The 19,462-nt window shown below is 50.5% G+C and overlaps 1 protein-coding gene across 2 annotated transcripts in view; it reads right to left on the reverse strand.

The window, feature by feature from the left end:
- The window catches only part of LOC111146132 (collagen type XXVI alpha 1 chain), a 124,078-nt gene that overhangs the window by 66,240 nt on the left and 38,376 nt on the right, over positions 1-19,462 (reverse strand). The window contains exons 2-3 of one of the 2 annotated variants that reach the window (XM_022501538.1): positions 18,088-18,210; positions 4,947-5,044 (exon numbers count right to left, since the gene is read on the reverse strand). In XM_022501538.1, the coding sequence (XP_022357246.1) occupies positions 4,947-5,044; positions 18,088-18,210 (221 nt within the window). Of the gene's footprint in view, positions 1-4,946; positions 5,051-18,087; positions 18,211-19,462 lie in introns of both variants that reach the window. The other variant, XM_022501537.1, reaches the window with a different exon arrangement.

Below are 19,462 nucleotides of genomic sequence, written 5' to 3' on the forward strand. Positions count from 1 at the left end.
AAAGACCTTCCCTACAAAGAAATTACAGGTCCACATGTTTTCACTGTAAATTCTATTAAGCATTTAAGGAAAATGTTTAATGCCAACTTTACCAAAAAACACTTTTAGAAAATAGAGGAGGAGGGAAATTTTCCTATTTCTTTTTATGAGAACAGCATAACCCTCACCACCAAAAACTGGCAGACATTACAAGGAGAGAAAATTACAGATAAATATCAAATACAGAAATAGAAAAATGAATAATACATCCAAATGCGGTTGATCCCAGTAACAATAACGTTATTCCCAAGAACAAAGGATTGGTTTAGTATTCCCAATCAATGTAATTTGTCATATTAACAAAATAAAGGATTAAAAAAATGATCACCTCAGTATAGAAGCAGAAAAAACATTTGACAAGATTTGGCATCATTCCTAACAAGTAATCTCAACAAACTCAGACTAAAAATGTGACTATCCTCATCTGATACATGGCATATATGAAAAAATCCAGTACTAACCACATACTTCAGAGTGAAATGGAGAAATTCCCTCCCACCAACCTTCCATGATAAGAAAGAAGGCAACTATATCTGTTCTCACCACTTCTGTTAAACATCTTACCAGAACTTCTAGCCAGTCCAATAGAGCAAGAAAAATAAAATAAAATGCCTTAATAGTTGAAAGGAAGAAGCAAACATGTCTTTATTCACAGAGGACATAACAGCTTATACGGAAAATCCAAAGAAATCAATAAATAAGCTACTAGAACTAATAAATGAATTTAGCACAGTTTTTACATACAAAGTCAATATTAAAATCAAATATATTTCTATATGCTAGCAGAAAAATAATTATGAAATGAAAAAATTTTTTTTATTTTTTTAAAATATTTTATTTATTTATTTGAGAGAGAGGCAGTGAGAGAGAGCATGAGCAAGGAGAAGGTCAGAGGGAGAAGCAGACTCCCCGTGGAGCTGGGAGCCCGATGCGGGACTTGATCCCGGGACTCCGGGATCATGACCTGAGCCGAAAGCAGTCGTCCAACCAACTGAGCCACCCAGGCGTCCCAGGAAATGAAAATTTAAAAGGCAATATCATTTTTTATTTTTTTAAAAGATTTTATTTATGTATTTGACAGACAGAGATCACAAGTAGGCAGAGAGGTAGGCAGAGAGAGAGGAGGAAGCAGGCTCCCTGCTGAGCAGATAGCTCCATGTGGATCTCGATCCCAGAACCCTGGGATCATGACCTGAGCTGAAGGCAGAGGCTTTAACCCACTGAGCCACCCAGGCACCCAAGCAATTCCATTTTTAAAAAAGCACCAAAACCACAAAATATTTAGAAATAAATTTAATAAGAGAAGCAATACCTCTACTCTGTAAGGAGAAAATTAAATACCTAAATACATAGTTATACCATGTTCATGAATCAGAAGGCTCATTATTAGGATAATGAGTCTGTAAATTATTATTAAGATAATTTATCTACAATTTTTTTCTCCTTTCTAGACCAAATTGGTCTATAAATTCATCACAATCCTATTCCCCATCACAATAAACTTTTTTTTTTTTTGCAGACATTGTTAAGTTGTGCCAAGTTTTTATGGAGATGCAAAGGAACTAGAGTGGTCAAAGCAGTCTTAAAAAAGAACAAGTTGCATTTCATTTCATTCCCAGTAGCACAGCTAAAATTGAAAAGACTAACACACCAAATATTGGCAAGAATGTGGAAAAACTGGATCAGACTTTGCTTGTGGGACTGCAAAAACGTTAAAGCCTCTTTGGAAAACAACTTGGCTATTTCTTATCAAGTTAAACAACCCAATTAAAAATGAGCAAAAGTCTCGAATAGACACTTTATGAAACAAGATATAAGAATAACAGGTAAGTATGTCAGATAGACATACAAAAAGATGCTCCTTAGTCAACGGAGAAGCACACACTAAACTCACAATAAGAGAGTATTTCACACCCACTCACCTGGCTGAAATGAAAAAGACTTAACAACACCAAATGCTGGTAAAGCCATTTTTGGAAACAGTTTGGCTCTTTCCTATAAAGCTAAACACACATGGGGCGCCTGCGTGGCTCCCTGGGTTAAGCCTCTCCTTCAGCTCAGGTCATGATCTCAGGGTCCTGGGATCGAGCCCTGCATCAGGCTCTCTGCTCGGTGGGGAGCCTGCTTCCCCCTCTCTCTCTCTGCCTGCCTCTCTGCCTACCTGTGATCTCTCTCTCTATATCCAATAAATAAACAAAATCTTTTAAAAAGATAATAAAAATAAAAATAAAGCTAAACACACAGCCTGACCTAGCAATTCAACCTGTGGATTAACCCAACGGAAATAAAAACTTATGTCCGCAGAAAGACATTTTAAGAATGTTCATGGAAGTTTTATTCTTAAAGCCAAAAACTAGAAACGGACCAAAGATCTAGCCACAGGACAACCCATAAATAAAATTGTGGCTACTTATATAATGAAATGACACCCAGTAATAAAAATGAATACATTATCGATACATATAACAATATGAATAGGTCTCAAAAACATTTTATTAATTGCAACAAGCCACGCGCAAGAGTAAATATTATGTGGTTCCATTTATATGAAGTTCAAGAATAGATAAAACTGATCTATGATGATAGAAATCAGGACAGTGACGACCAAGGGGTGAGAATATTCCAGAAGGTGATAGAAATGCATACATGTATCAAAACTCATCAAAGTGTACACTTGAGATAGGAGCATTTCAGAGTATGTAAATTTTATGTCAAAGGAAAAAGAAGGATGTCTGGAGTCATGTCACCAATAATTTAAAACCTGGGAGCGACTTAGATATCTTCCAGTAGGGGGTTTCATTAATAAAGTGTATACCCAAATTTTGCAGGCACTAAAAATAATGCTACAGAAAGCTATCTATTGACATGGAGAAATATGCATGGTAACTTATATGAATAAGAAAGTTATCAGAATAGTATAACCGGGGGCACCTGGGTGGCTCAGTGGGTTAAAGCCTCTGCCTTCAGCTCAGGTCATGATCCCAGAGTCCTGGGATCGAGCCCCACATCGAGCTCTCTGTTCAGCGGAGAGCCTGTTTCCCTTCCTCTCCCTCTGCCTGTTTCTCTGCCTACTTGTGATCTCTGTCTGTCAAATAAATAAATAAAATCTTAAAAAAAAAAAAAAAAAGAATAGTATAACCAATATGAGAGCACAGAATAGAAAGGTCTGGAAGCTTTTTACCAAAGCGAGGCTCAGGGTTACCTTGAGAGACATGATTCTGGGTGTGGTCACCTTTTCTACACTGAACGCGGACTTAACTTTTGCAATAAGAGGAAAACATTTCTAAATAGATCCCTATTGTTCTAGACACTTAGACAGGATTCCTTCCCTTATTCATGGTAACTGTGATCTATAAAGTCACAGGGTCCTGAATTAGCAAATAGTGAACCATGTTCCTAGGGAAGATACACGGTGAGGCTCCTGCCAGCTTCTGGTCACAACATTTTTGTCAATTTGTTTTACATGTGAGGGGAGGAGTTCATCACTACCCACGCCTCCACCGGGAGGGGACAACCGGCAGCTCTGTGTGTGGGGACGGGGTCGGGGTCGGGGGGATCCTCCTGGACTCTGTCCCACAGGCTTCTTCCCTTGGAGGATCTGAATCCGCACCTTTCGTCATAACAAACCATGAGCGTGAGCTCAATAGCTTTTTGGCTCTGTGAGTTTTTCCAGCGAAATATCAGAACTAAGGGCGGTCCTGGGCTCTCCAGTCAGCCCATCAAGACATCACTGTCTTGAATCCCCCTTTTTGAATCACTCGTTCAGTGAATTCCATCAAACACGTGCCCTTTACCTATTTGCGTGAGGTTTACGACTCAGACATCTGAGACTTACACTCCGTTTACTGGGTTGTTCCTTCAATAACGAGAACATGAAGAGAGATGAAAAACCATCCGTACTTCAGCACTCAGTGGTTTCCAGGGGAGGGAGGAAAGAGGCCCTATTCGGGCCGGGCTCAGTTACCCTCAGAAGAAACAGTCTGCAGGGCAGCGAGTGGCAGTTTGCAGGGGTAGGGGTGGGCAGACATGAAAACACAAGGTTATCAACAGCTGAGGCAAGGATGGGGTCGGCGGGGGCGGGGGTACCCGGAGGCTCTGGGAGCTGAGAGAAGGGCCCCGAAGCCTTCCCAGTGCTGAGCAAAGGCCTCCCAGGACCAGGCGCCTTCTACATCAGGAAAGATGGCACCGCTGGACCCGTTTGCTTTCCAGATCCTTCCTTCAGCTCCACTCTGGGCCACAGACCCACGGAAGCATCCTCATTACTAGCACTGTTCTGTAATTATCCTGTTATTTGTAACCCAAAGAATCTCAGGCAGCTTTCAATCAAAGCGTATACCTAACATTACAACTTATTATCTGGGAGCGAGATGGGCTGTGAATCTGTTGGTGGGGCAGGACCTGCTTCCCCGCGCCGAGGGCACAGCCGGGATTTGCTGCGAGCCCGCCCTGGCCTCCTCGGGCTCCAGAGGAAGGTTGGGGGCTCAGAAGGAAGACCCCAGCTCTAAGCCGTGTCCTCCCATCCTTGCCCTGGGCTCCAGCCAGGCAGAGGGCAGGACAATCAGTCGGCTGCCCGCCAGATTCGTGTGCCTCGTTCCACGGCAGACGCGGCTCCCAGACTGGTGAAGAGAGACCCAGGAGCCCGCTCTGCCTGCCCCCATTCCCAGGTGAGAGCAGAAGAAAGAGGCTGTAAACTCTTTGTAAACTCAATCCCCTCCCCAAGGCCAGGATTCACGATTCTCCTCCACCCGATCAGTGCACCTAGGGTCCCCAGCTTGACGCCCATGGCAAGGTGGCAGCAACACACACAGAGACTCTGCAGCCCAGCCCAGCCGGTGCTCCGCCCCCTGCACCTTGAGCCCCTGCCCTTGACCCCGGATGCCCGGCCGCCCACACCCGGGCAGACTCACCCTCCTCACAGTTGCTCCCGGTGAAGCCAGGACAGCATCTCCACTCCAGCGCCGTCACCGTGCGGTAGGACACTCTGTATGTGGGTCTGATCAGAGTCCTGTAACTAACACAAGGGCAGCATCAGGAGAGTGTGAGCACCCAACCACCTGCCTCCCCGATCCCACTTCTGCAGAGAGCACCCAGCCCAGGGCTCTGGGAGCTGCCTGGGTAGTGGAGCCTGTCATCCTGTCTCTGTGCCCACTACTATGTAGCCCTGGGCAAGTGATCCCTCTTCTGTGTCTCCAAGTCTCCAAGCATGGCCACCAAAGGTGGCAGGCGGGAGGCGGGGGGAGAATGTCTGTCATGGACTGAGTTGTGTCCCCAGAATCCACAGGGTGAAGCCCTGCCCCCACCCCCACCATGTGACTGTATTTGCATATAGGGTCTTTAGGAGGTAATTATGGTTTAACGAGGTCATAACAGTGGGGCCCCAACCCATCAGAGCCAGTGGCCTTGTAAGGCGAGGAGGACACAGAAAGAGATCCCTTGAGTTCATGCACACACAGAGGAGAACCCAGAGAGAAGGTGGCCGTCTGAGAAAACACGTTTCTGTTGTTGAAACCCCCAGTCTGTGATATTTCGCTACAGCAGCCTGAGCAAAGACATTGACCAAGACCATGAAGAAGGAAAACAAAACTATCGTTAGGACGTATGGAACTTCCAACCACCCAAAAGTTCCTGAACTCCAACACTTTGTCCCAATCACTTTCTTTGGCTGATTCATCCAGTGAACACTGATTGAGCACCAGCTACATGCAATACTATAGTCACAGATGGAGAGAACCGAGTCCCATCCTGGAGAAAATCACAGCATCGTGGATGAGAGAGACACACACCAATGAAAAACTTTCAGCCCCGTCGGGGGAATCTTTTCCCCTGAAAACTGCAGCGGATTCCAGGGCCAAATTTCACACTCCTGCAGTTTTGACATTTTTCTTGCCAAAAAGCTTAATACTATTTTATGAAACTCTGAGACATAAGATATGTGACCACACCACCATGAGCTATCACCTCACACCTGCCAGAATGGCAATGTGGCCATCAACAACACAAGAAACAACAGGTGTGGGTGGCGATGCAGACAAAGGGGAACCCTCACGCAGCACTGGTGGGGCTGCCAACCGGTGCAGCTGCTGCGGGGAAATGGTACTACGATTCCTAAAAAAATTTTAAAAAGAACTCCCATTTGATCCAGCAACTCCGCTTCCGGGGATGGACCCAAGAAAAACAAAAACACTAATTCGAAAAGAGATCTGCACCCCCATGGTCATCATAGCCCTATTTACAAGAGCCAACCCATGGAAACAACCTCAGTGTCAGTCGACAGAGGAACGGATAAGAAAACGTGATGTAGATACACACGGCGGAATATTACAGAGCTATGCAAAAGGAGGACATCTTGCCATTTGCGACAGCAACGGCTGAACCATGAGGGCATTACGCTAAGTGAAATAAGTCAGAGAAAGATAAATACTGGATAATCTCACTTATACATGGCATCTAAAGGAAAAACAACCCAGGTCATAGATACAGACAGACTGATGGTTGCCAGAGTTTGGGGGGTAGGGGTGGAAGAAATGGGTGAGGGGGGGGATCAAAAGGCAGAAACTTCCAGATACAAAATAAAATGTAAAGCTCCTGGGATGTAATGTGCAACCTGGTGACTATAGTTAAGACCGAGTAGAATAGGGTGCCTGGGTGGCTCAGTGGGTTAAGCCTCTGCCTTCAGCTCAGGTCATGATCTCAGGGTCCTGGGATTGAGCCCTGCATCAGGCTCTCTGCTCAGCAGGGAAGCCTGCAGGCTCCCCCCACCCCCCGCCCTGCCTGCCTCTCTGCCTACTTGTGATCTCTCTCTTTCAAATAAATAAATAAAAGTGGCATATATGAAAATGGCTAAGAGAGTAGAACTTCCAGGGCTTGTCCCAGGAAGAACAATTTTTATAACTGTGTGTGATGACAGATGTTAACTATACGTATTGTGGTTCGTTTTGCAATACATACAAATATCAAATCAAATACTGTACACCTGAAACTAACAGAATGTGGAATGCCACACACACACACCTATGACCCAACCTCACACGGGGGACACACTTGGCTTTATTATTCGATTTGCATGTATCATCATAACTTTGCTGCTCGATCACGTTTGCACGGCTTCCTCCTCCGAGCAAAGCTACACGACTTCACAGAATCCAAGTCCGCTGACACTAAGCAACTTAATCGGTGAATGGGAAAATCATGAATTAATTGGTGCAGCAGGTGTGACATTTCAAGATGCCCCGTTGACAGGAAAACACACGAGTTGCGTCTTGAATTTCAGAAATAGTACAGTCCATCTGAACAATCCTGTTCCACTAATTTCTCTTAAAAGGAAAAAAAAAAAGTCCTCTCGTTCATGTTTCATGAACGTTCTGGCAAACCAGCTTTCCTCCTGGAGATCTAAGGGGGTTGGGGGACGGTGGTGAGGTTGTGTGCAACCAGGGGCAGGAAACTTCAGGTGAGAAGCCAGGAGTCTGCATGGAGAGACGTCCATGGTGGGACCAGGATGGCACATCCAGATCTTAACACTCTGGCTGCCCCCCGGAAGCTCTGTGCAGGCCAGAGGGCCAGGGTTGGCTGTGTCATCTTCACCACTCCTCACTGGCAAGTGGCCTGGTGGGCCATTGTGGGCTGATGAGCCTGGGTCCCGGGAGCACAACTAGATAAGAAACAGGTGATAATAACCACACACGCCCGCCGTCACATACACATACCCTCCCACATGCACACACGGGCTCCCACGCTTTCGTGCTCACACATGCACACACACTCACGTGCTTGCACACACTCAACGCTCGGGCACTCATTCACACCCTCACACCCTCATACCACCTTCCTGCAGCAGATCTCCCAGCTAGGAGAGGAAGGAGCTTTAATTTAGAGAAAAGATCCCAGTTTTCTCATTGATTCCTGGACTAAGATATTGCTCCGGCTTAGAGGGAGCAGAAAAGCTATGGCGGCCCCACCCAGGGCAGACGTGCAGGGCAGGAAAGGGGTCAAGTTACTTGCCGTTCACATCCTGCCCAGTGCAGCCGACGACGCCACCAACAGGTGCCTCCTGTGGATGGGCCCCTGGACTGTGGGGTTCGGGCTCTGCCCCTAACTCACGATATGGACTTGCACCATTACTTATGAGGACACCGCAGAGACCAGGATGCAGGGCGTGAGTCTCACTGGGAGGATGCGTGTGCAAGGCGTGCACAGCAGGAAGCATGTGCAGATGGTGGGTTTGCAAAATGCAGATTGGACCTCATTCCTCCCTGCCCATGTCCTTCCACCGACCCTGCCCCCAGCCGCAGGCGGCTCCTCCCCCTCCAGCCAGGCAAATGCACCAGGAGTCCCTCTGTGCACAGCCTGAATGATGATGATGATGGAAATAAAAATAGATATCCTAAGAGCTTTGAGTAGTCACCATGCACCAGGCACTCACTGTTCTGAGCGTTGGCCATGTGCTGACTCACAACAATCCTAACAGGAGGATATTAATACTGATCCTAATTTACAGATGAGAAAACCGAGGCACAGAGAAGTTAATTTAAGCAACTTTCTCAAGGTCACACTGCCAGAAGGTCATGGGACTAGGATCCAAACGCCGGCAGAACTGGCAGAAACTACCAACACTCATTCGTTTGTTCAGCACAATGGAATAGTTTCCCTCCCTACATCTGCACAAGATCGTGAACTCAGGCTCTGAAACAGAGAGAAAGCTCATCCCCCAGAGAAGGTCCCTTTCTGCCCCTCATTCTGAAAGTTCCATGGGTTGACCTGCCCCACTCTGGGACCAGAGGAACCCCATGACCTGTGATGTCCAGGACCAGGGTCCACCAGTAGATGGCGCTCCTTCACCAGCCCTGAGGGCCAGGGCTCAGCCTGGCAAACCCCTCAGATCTCTCCTGAGTGCCCTGGGCAGTAGGCAGTGTGAAACCTGGCCCAGGCCGGGCATCCCCCTTCTACATTTCATAAAGAACTCCCAGCCCATCCACTGGGGTCCAGTCTACAAACCCAGTGATCTTTCTAAAATGCAGATCCAATTTTGTGACTGCCCTTTCTCAAAACCTCCCATGGCTCCCATAGACTAAGGATTAAACTCTTTAAGTCAGTAAAGAAGGCCCTGCCTACCTTTCTATATTCCCTTCCTTCTGCCACTCCCAGCCAAGGTTCCTACCACCACAGCTGAGCCTGCTCTTCCTGCCACTGGGCCTTTGCACATGCAGGTTCCTCTGCCTACCTGACCTTCCTCCTTGACTCTGCCTAAGAAAAATTCCCAAAAGCTTTCAGGGTGTGGCTCACCTGTCCCGTTCTCCTCGGTGAAGCACTCCCACTCCTGGCCAGCATCACTGGCTCCCTCCTGAGTCCTCCCGCAGCACCTTGGACAGAGCTTGGTTTGAACCCATCACTGATCCGTGCCCTCAGCCATATGTACTGAGATCCTGCTGAGTCCCAGACAATGGGAACGCAAGCATGAAGAAGGTGGGCACAGCTCTGCTCTGCCACAGAACCACACACGTGAACAGATGACCACAGGCCACAGTTAAGTGCTACGAAGGGAAGCACGGAATTCACGCCTCACATTAAAATAGCATTTTTTTTCTTTTTTACTAAAATATAATTTACATGTTTAGCTTAACGAAATTTACCTATGTGTCCACCAACATTCCCAGCTTGAAAGTCCCCCGTGCCCCCTCCAAAATGACTACCCCACCCCCTGGTGTATCCATCCTGATTTTTCTCCCCTGGAGATCAGTTTTGCTTGTTCTAGAATCTCATACACACGGGACCTCGCAGCATGAGCTGGCTTGTGCCCGCCTTCTTTTACTCAGCCTTAGCCCCTGGGGTTCATCTGTGTTAAGGGCATAAATAATATTCCAATATAGAAAGGGGCCACAATGGGTCCGTTCTCTTGTTGATGAACATTTGAGTGGCTTCTAGTCTCGAACTAGGATGGAGAAAGATGTGATGGGCTTTCCCGTACAAGTCTTTGTGAACATGTTCTCACTGCTCTGGAGTATGTTCCCAGGAGCAGCGTGGCTGGCCCACAGGACAGATATGGGCTTCGTTTTAGGAGATGCTGCAAACAGTTGTCCCAGACCTGTTTGGACAAAGCGGTTCACATGCCTCACAGCAGTGTCTGGGGTCCCATTGCTCCATAACCTTGATCTTGGACTGCTCAAACTCAAGAGCGGTGTCCTGAATGCATGTTTATTGCTTAAGCCACTAGTCTGGGGCTTTAGAGAGATTTGCGGTGACCAAGAGAAATTTGTATCAAGTACATAACGCAATTTCCGGGTAGGAACGCAATAAATGTTGGCTACTGTGGTGGGTACTTTATGTGTCCACCAGACTGGGCTAACAGGTGCCCCCGTAATTGGTAAAAACAGCGTGAGGGTTTCCAGAAGAGATCAACACTGAATTAGTGGGCTGAGTCAAGAAAATCTGCCCTCTGGGGTGCCCGGATGGCTCAGTCAGTTAGGTGTCTGCGTTTGGCTTAGGTCATGATCCTGGGGTCCTAGGATCATGCCCCGAGTCAGGCTCCCTCCTCGGTGAGGAGTTTGCTTCTCCCTCTCCCTGTGCCCCCTCTGCTTGTGCTCATTCGCTTGCTCTCTTGCTTTTGCTGTCTCTCAAATAAGTAAATAAAATCTTTTTTTTTTAAATCTGCCCTCACCAAGGTAGGTGGGCATCACCCAATCCATTGAGAGCCTGAAGAGAACAGAGGAAGGGCGCCTTTCCTCTCTTCTAGAGCGGAGACATCCGTCTTCTCCTGCCCTTGGACGTCAGCACTCGTGGTTCTTGGGTCTTGGGACTTGAACTAGGAATTACGCCATCAGCTCCCTGGGCCTCCAGCTTCCAGACGGTACATTATGGGACGCTCAGCTTCTGTAACTGTGAGCCAGTTCCTATAATAAACCTCGTTCTGTGTGTGTATCAAAGGCCCCTCCAGACCACAAGTTCATCCACCTCGCCTACCACAGCCACGTCAATCAATAGCTAGGAAGGGAAATGTCAATCAAGGTCACCACGAGCTATCACTGCACACCTGTTGGGACGGTTACGATCCAGAAGACCAAAGATAACGTGGATTCACGTGGATGTAAGGAAGAGGGAATGCAGTGTCCACGTGGAACGGAGAACAAACACCACACTGTGGCCCACCAAGCCCTGGGTGCTCTGGCCTGGCCTCTGCCAGCCTCCCTCTTGGTTCTTGAGCCCCTCGTTCCTGCTTTCCAGCCATACTGGCCTTTCAAATCTCCAGTGGACCACATCCCTCAACACTTAAGGGCTGTTCTCTTTCTTTCTCTCCCCCACCCCACTGGTACCCAGTTAAGGCCCAGTCATCTCCACTCTCACCTCAAACGCCCTCTCCTCCAGGAAGCCCTCCTGAGGCCTCTGAGCAGCTCAGCTTTCCTGGCACAGCAAACGAAGAGGACTCTAAGGGCATTATGTTTGGCGAACCCTTGCAAGCTCAAGCCCCTGATGCTATGAGTGTCGCTGTCCCTTCTCTGGATGGGGACAGAGTCCTGGCCTGAGCTGTGCGGCTGGTGGGCAGTGGAGCCGAAATCCACTCACACCAGCATGAAGCAGACAAGCCCACTCCCCACACTCGACTGCATACCCCGCAGGGCCCGTCGTTTCATCGGCTGCCCCCCACTCCTACCCTGGACGCACCTACGCGGTCAGATGAGGTTGTTTGTTTCCGCCAGCCCAGCCAAGACCCCGACGCAGCACAGGAGACACTGGGGGATGTGTGCAGGGTGGTCCCCCGCAAGGACAGCCCTGGCTGACTTGGCCCGAGGGCAGCAAACATGCAGTCGGGCAAGAGAAACACAGGGCTTTCTGGCTGCTTTGTTTCTAGCTCATTCCAATGCATCTCTGCCCATTTGTGAGCCCTGAGTGAGTCCCCGCCTCTCGGAGCCCTCTGCAAAGTCTGTGCTGAGATGCGCCAGACTCAAAGATCCCCTTCCGTCCTTGAAATTCTCCAAACATAATCTGGAGTCTCCGGGGGAGTGTCTCCCAACTCACTGGTTCTGGGACCCAAATCTAGTTCTGACCTCTCCTCATTTGCTCCCTTTGACGGTTGGATCTTGGGACATCCCTCACCGTCACCTGTCACCTGGCAATCTCAAGGACATACATTCTCCTGGGGGTTGGGTCTGACTCAATAAATATCCACGGCAAAAGTGCCGTCTCCTCCAAGAGGACCTCCTTGACCAGCCCGCCCTCTGTCGCACCCCACCCCCCGCCCCACTGCAGGCTGGGTCCCCTGGGTTTATACTGTCGTAGAACCCTGGCTTGTCTTCCAAACACTCATCACCACCTGTGCAGTTACTGATCTGATGTCTGTTCCCTCCACTAAAGCCACTGCGCCCCAGGCCTAGCTCAGCATACGGCCCATCACGGGCACTCAATAAAGATTGCGGGAATGAAGGAAAAAGGCAAAGAATGGTGTCCCACACGGAGTCACAGACAGGGAAGTGCAATGTTAGTCAAGATGCAGTGGGTCACCGGAGAAGCTCAGGCTGTCGGGCTGGGGGACATCCCTGGACACTGATGGCCAGCAGGGGTGGGGAGGCAGGGCGTGGCTGCTTCCATCACGAGGGGCTGGAAAATGCTTCCTACTGTCAGGGGACACTTGAGGGTCTCCTGAGCTGAGACAGCGTGGAGGCAGCAGCACCAGGAGAGCCGGGCCGTGGTTTGGGGTGAGATCTGGTGCATTCGGGGAGCAGACAAGGCACTGGCAGGGCAGCTGTGAGAGCCCCAAGCACAGGCAAGGAGTCTGGCCTGGGTCTGGGGAGACCTCAGGGCGCACGCCAGGCCTTCAGTGCACGCTCCTGATCAGCAAAATATGTCCGAGCCTGCAATATTCATGTACTAATCTACACCAGCATAGTCACACATATTATTTACTGTCTTTGCATAGATTAAAAGTCAATAGAGCTTCATTTCGCTCCTATTTTAGAGATTAGAAAACAAACAGAAGACTTGATGTGGTTTTTCTGCTCCTCAACAGACAGCCTTGTACGCACTAGGAGACCAACCCCTCCCGGCCAAGGGGAGGCCACCCAGGGACTGTGGCGCTGAGCACTGTGGTGGTCAGACTGACTTTCTAGAAAGACCCCGCCTGTGGCTGACTGTGTGGCACCAGATGGGAAGGGAGAGATGGAAGGTGGGGCAGGGAGTCAGGTGGCTGCTGGCTGAGCAGGAGGGGCAGGGCAGGGATGAGTGGCCTCATTCTACAGAAGGGGAAACTGAGGCTGGAGGGGAAAATGGGATCAGATGCCCGCTTATAAAGTGGCAAAGGTTTGACCAAATCAGGCCTCTGGGTGGGGCTGGTGTGTCCTCATCTGGTCAACAATGTCCAGAAGCTGCCCCCACCATGAGCAGTTGGTCCTGGGGGACACTTTCAGGAAGCACAGAGGGCTGAAGTCATGAGGTCTTCTCAGGGGCTCCCAAACTCCTCCAGCCACTCAATGACTGCCCCCCAGAAAGGGTGCAGATGCGTCTGTATTTCCCCAAACGTGGCCCTGGGTGCACGGGGTCACAAGAGAAGGCACTTGACAAACGGAATCCCAGAGGGGTGAGGTGCCCATCACCAGAGGTGTGTAAGTGGAGGCCATGGCTCTTTGGCCTCCAAAGGTGGAAGGAGGGGTCCCCAAAGCATCAGGAGGTCCCTCGCTGGGTGCTGGCACAGGGCTATGGTCTGGGAATCGCCAGCCCCGAGACTTCACGTGGAGGCGCGGTGCCCCTGCCCCCCACGGGGCATTTCAGCCTGCAGGTTCCTGCTGTGGCCGCACTTCCCCACCAGGGACCACCACGAGGACGACCAGACTGGGAGGTACCGAGACAGGCTGGAGACTCAACAGGAAATGGGAGCGGGAGTTTCAGAAAAGGAGGCAGCAGATTATTAATCTCTTGATTAATAGCAGCGGGCCAGTGGGAGGGAAGGGGCTGTCCCACTGCCGTGCAGAGGCAGGAGGAGGGGGTTTGAAGCCTCTGGCCTCCTCCAGATCCCAGCTAGTCATTCCGAAGTGCCAGATGCAAGGGACAGCGGGCCCAGCCGGCAGTGTCTTCCGCCCAGCCTCCCCCACCAGAGCCCAGGACAGCAGGGCACTGGGGAGTCCTGGCGGGGGACGGGGATGCAGCCCAGACAAGCCCCCACGCCGCAGGGATCACCCACGCAGGCCGGCTGCGGAGGAGGGGCAGGAAAGAAAGGCCATGTTTGAAGAAAGTACTAAGTCCCGGCAACCCAATCAAAGGGGGGGGTAGGCAGGCCGGCAGGGGGCCGTCTGGCGGAGGGGAATGAAGGAGGCAGATGAAGCTCCGGAGAGTTCCGGCAAACCCCTCCGCTCAGCACATCTGGAAAAGGTTGGCTCTAATGCCATCAAAGAGCTCCGAGAGGGGCCGGGGAGACAGCCAGGGCAGGGAAGCCAGGCCGAGGAAAACTTAACCCCCAAGTCCCTGGGGCTTGGCCCTCCCAATCTGCCAGGCAGGCCCTGCGCCTGGCCCACCCTCCTTCCCGCAGCGGCCCCCCTGGGGGTGGGGGGTTTGCTCAGTGGGGACAGGAGGGCAGCATCAACAACACCGGACTTCCTGCTGCCTTGATCGAGGCAGAGCCAGGGGTGTGATTTCCCACCCCAAAGCAAGACAGAGGGATATATCCTCATTCCCCAGAAAGGGAAACTGAGGCACGGAGAGGGGAGGCCCGGCTTGTCCTCTCTGCCTTCCTCTGGGTGTGGAGCTGGTCCTCAGGCCTCTCTCGGGAAAGTCTCAGCATCCAAGCCCTCACTGTGGCCCTGCCCTCCCACACTGTTGCCTCTCCCATCCCCCCTCCCCGCCACACGGCACCCCTCCCCTAGGGAAACCCCCTCCACCCCCAGATCTCTGAGCCAATGTCACTGCCGCCCACCCACCCGCGGAAACCCAGGACCAGGTCTCATATCAGGGCCATTTGACATTCCCTCCCCCGGCGGTTCCGTCCACAACATCCCCTCCCCCCAACCACACACGTTCTGGGAGGGAAGGGGCCATGTTCTTGGACACCAGTGTCGACTCTTAGGTGTTCGGTTCCGCGCCAACCACAGATCAGACCAAACACAGGATCTGAGGAAGCTGAGACAGGGACTTCCCTGAAGGGAGACCAGGCCCTGGGGAAGGGAGGGGAACCCATGGAGCCCCCTCTCCCTGCCAGCTGCTGACTGGCCGGGTGCCTGGCATGGTCCTCTGGGCCTCATGTTTGTAAACATGATAGATGCGTACCTCCGACACACACACACACACACACACTCTCTCTCTCCCTCTCTCTCTCTCCAGAAATCCAGTGTAGGAAAAAACTCTCATAATGGGAGAATCCACACGGGACACGGCTGGATTACAGTTCTGTTTCCACATAGCAAGAAGATGGCTGCGTCCTTTAAGGTGTGTGGCTGCGTCCCCATACCGGGCACCTTGGTGTGGGGGGACCTCGGTGGGTAAGGACCTCGTGGTGAGCCCTGGGAATAATGGGAGGGGGACATCGTGGGCTGCCATGGTGGCCCTCATGAGTTGGTAGAGGTGCCCCCCAAATCAGACCATCCCAGCATCACCTGGGTGAACCCACATGCGTGGCAGGTGCCCCTGCTCTCGGCCTGCCCCCTGTTGCAGCTCTGACAGGGCCCCCCCTTCCCCTCCTGCTGCCCATTCCCCAGCTCTGGGATTCTGCCCTCGCCTCTCTCCAGGACCCTCCCTGACAGCTTACAAAACAGTTTACAAATATGCTCCCGTACTTCCTGTCTTCAAAACAAACAGAATCCCTCCCTTACCCCATGCGGCCTCCAGCTTCCCAGGCCCCTTCACTGCTCCCTTCACAGCAAGAACTTCTAGAAACTTCTCACATCTCATTTTCCTCCTATGCGCCTGCCTTCTTGGCCTCCATCCCCACTGCTCCCCAAGACGGCCTTTGCCAGGGTCCCAGCCACCACACGTTGCCAACTCTAATGGGCACGGCCCCAGTCTTAGCAGGCTTCCCAAAACATCTGGGAGACTTGGGCTCTCCCCCATGCCTTCCCTCCCGAAACTCACCTCCCGGGACACCCAAATGCTCCTTCTCCCCTGCCTGCTCCTTCTCCCCTCCTTAGCCAGCCCCTCCTCCTTTGTCCTGCCTCTGAGGTTGGGGTGCTCCTTTGCAGAGCCCTGCAATTTTCCCGGTACTCCAGACTTTTTCACTCAACCTCCCCCCTTCTCCCACGGATGCCCCCATAGGCATCTCCAGCTTCACTTGGCCAAAACAGAGCTGCTGGCTTCCCCTCCAAGGTCTGACACCACTGGGGGTCCCCAACTTAGTGAAGAACATGCCCAGCCAGCCAGCCACTCAAACCAGACACAGAGGGTTATGCATGGTTGCTCCCTGCCCTTCTGTGAACAGACTCTTGTCATCTCAGCTTCCAGACACATCCTGAATTCACCCACTTCCCAGGTAGTGTCCTGGCACGAGCCACCAACGCCTTGCACCTGCATGTATCCACTGTCCCCACGGCAACCCTCGATCTTTTTTAAAACCTAAACCAGCCCAACTCAGGAACCTCCAAAAAGGAGAGAAAAATACTTCAAAGCCAGCAGAAGGAAGGACGGAGCAGATAAGAGCAGAAATCAATGAAATTGAAAACAGAAAAACATTAGAGAAAAATGAATGAAACCAAAGCTAGTCCTCAGAAAAGACCCGTGAAACAACAAAGCTCTAGCAAGACTGACAAAGGGAAAAGAAGAAAAGGCAGGAGTTATCAATATCAGGAATAAAACAGGTTAATAGGGCTACACACGTCAATTTAGCAGCTGAGAGGAAATGGACCAGGTCATCGAAAAACACAATCACTCCAACTCACTCGATCTGAAATAGATCATTTGACTCGCCCCATAACTATTAAGGAAATTGAATTTGTAGCTTAAAAACTCCTTCAAAAGAATTCTCCAGCCCCAGATGTTTCCACTGGAGAATTTTACCAAATGTTTAAGAGGAATTAATACCAGGGCGCCTGGGTGGCTCAGTGGGTTAAGCCTCTGCCTTCGGCTCAGGTCATGATCTCAGGGTCCTGGGATCGAGCCCTACATCGGGCTCTCTGCTTGGCAGGGAGCCTGCTTCCCTCTCTCTCTGTGCCTGCCTCTCTGTCTACTTGTGATCTCTCTGTCAAATAAACAAATAAAATTAAAAAAAAATATTTTTCTGGGGGGAAGCAAGTTGCAGAACAAAAGAATATCATCTGGTTTTGTCTGAAAGTGTATATATATATATACTGCTCATATATATATATATATATATATATATATATATATGCTCATACATAAATATGAGGAGAAAAGGGTCTGGAGTAATGCACTGGTAATATTAATAATGGGATTGTGTAGGAGCAATTGGGAGACAGGAGAATACTCATCGTCCACCTTATTCAGTTCTGTAATATCTGGATTTGCTTTGGGCACTGAGTATATACCACTTTCTTCATAACAACAATGACAGCATTAACAGTGAAAGGCAGAATGAGGGGCGCCTGGGTGGCTCAGTCGGGGAAGCGTCTGCCTTTGGCTTAGGTCATGATGTCAAGGTCCTGGGATCAAGCCCTGCATCAGGCTCCTTGCTCAGCGGGGAGCCTGGTTCTCCCTCTGCCTGCCGCTCCCCCTGCTTGTGCTCTCTCTCTCTCTCTCTCTTGCTCTCTCTCTTTCTGACAAATAAATAAAATCTTAAAAAAAAAAAAAAGAAAGAAAGAAAGAAAGGCAGAATGACACTCTCCCCCTAACTGGCGTGGCAGCCTGTGGCCCAGGACCAGAATCTCTGCCCCTTTCATGGGTCCCAGCAGTGCCTGCGAGCTGATTCTGGGTCTTCCCCACCCCTCAGTACCCTCACCCCACTTCTTGTCTATAGTGCTCTTCTGCTCATCAAATGCCCATGCTCTATACACAAAAGGTGCTCCATAAATGCACACTCAGCTTTTGTTTCCGAGCATCAATCCCCCTCCCCAGCAGCCTGTGCTGGGGTTGGATTCATCCAAGGGAACAGAAAGGAAGGGCAGAGCTGGCCCTCTCCACAGCCTTTACCTCACGAGGTTGGCACAGGGCCCGGGCCATCGGCAGCTCTGGTACACACGCTGGACCACTGTCTCCGAGCCGTTCTGCACCTGGCAGGACACTGTCCGCGTCACCGTGTGATGGCACCAGTGCCTGTGGGGAAAGCAACAGTCACATCAGCCCTTCTATTCCTGAGGTGCTGACTGCAGGTCAAAAGGCCATGCTGGCCAAGGAGGGGTCTCTCCATAAGGCCATGGGGTGGGGGTGCTCATTCTTCTGGGGAAGGGGTCCACTGAGACCCTCAGTCCAGGACAAAGGGGAAGGGAAAGCACCCGCACCCCGTGGCCACCAAGCCCTGGCATCCATCATTTCAGTCACCAAATACTGGAATGAACCCTTGCCCATGGGGAAATCCCACTTTGACATGGAAGACTAAGAAGGAAGTGATCATAACCCACAGGAACACGGGGCCATCAGTGCAACCAAAGGATGTACACAGGGAGCTATGGGAACAGCGGGGCACCTAACACAGGTCCCAAGAAAGACCAACCACCTGGGTATTGAAAGCTAAGAGTCAGCCTTCAGCAAGTGCAAACACCCGTGGCCCAAAGGCTGGGAGGAGGGGAGGAGCAAGGAGGAAAGGAAGGGGCCAGGAGGAAGGGGAGGAGCCAGGAGGAAGGAAGGAACATGGTACCCCCCAGGCTAGTTGTGGGTCTTAGCATGAAGTCAGGGGGGAGCCCCTGAAGGGCTCTGACCAGCGGAATCTCTCTATGGGTCTGAATTTAGAAAAATTCCTCTGGTGCAGTGTGAGAGGTGCAGAAGCCTGAGCTGGGGCATGAGGGTGGGTGTTATATGCAAACAATAATGTGATTGGATCCAGATGGCAGGCAAGCCCATGCTCCCACCTCCCCCACGCATTCCCCACGTCCAGATCCTAGAAATTTAAATCTAAAAATAAATCCTTATTGCAACATCAGCAAGATAGTGGGACAGGAGGCCCCCCACTCCTATCTCCCCTCAGTAACAATAATTTGGCAGCCATCCATGGATAAAAATGCCCTTGCGGGAGCTTTGGGATTTTTGCAAACCATACATCTTATAAGGGGTTAAGATCAGAAACATACAAGGAACTCATAAAACTCAATAGCCAAAACCCAAAAAATCTGATTTTAAAATGGCCAAAGGACCTGAATAGATATCTTTCTGAAGAAGACATACAGATGGCCAAAAGCTCAACATCACTCACCACGAGGAAAACGCAGATCAAAATGAGAGATCACCTCACACTTCTTAGGATGGCCATTATCAAAAGGCCACAAGACAACAAATGTTGGCAGAAGTGTGGAGAAAAAGGAACTCCGGTACATTGTTGGTGGTGATGGACATTGGTACAGCCATTATGGTA

This window comes from Enhydra lutris, unplaced genomic scaffold (assembly GCF_002288905.1).
Source record: "Enhydra lutris kenyoni isolate GAN:26980312 unplaced genomic scaffold, ASM228890v2 scaffoldscaffold13, whole genome shotgun sequence".
NCBI lineage: Eukaryota > Metazoa > Chordata > Mammalia > Carnivora > Mustelidae > Enhydra > Enhydra lutris.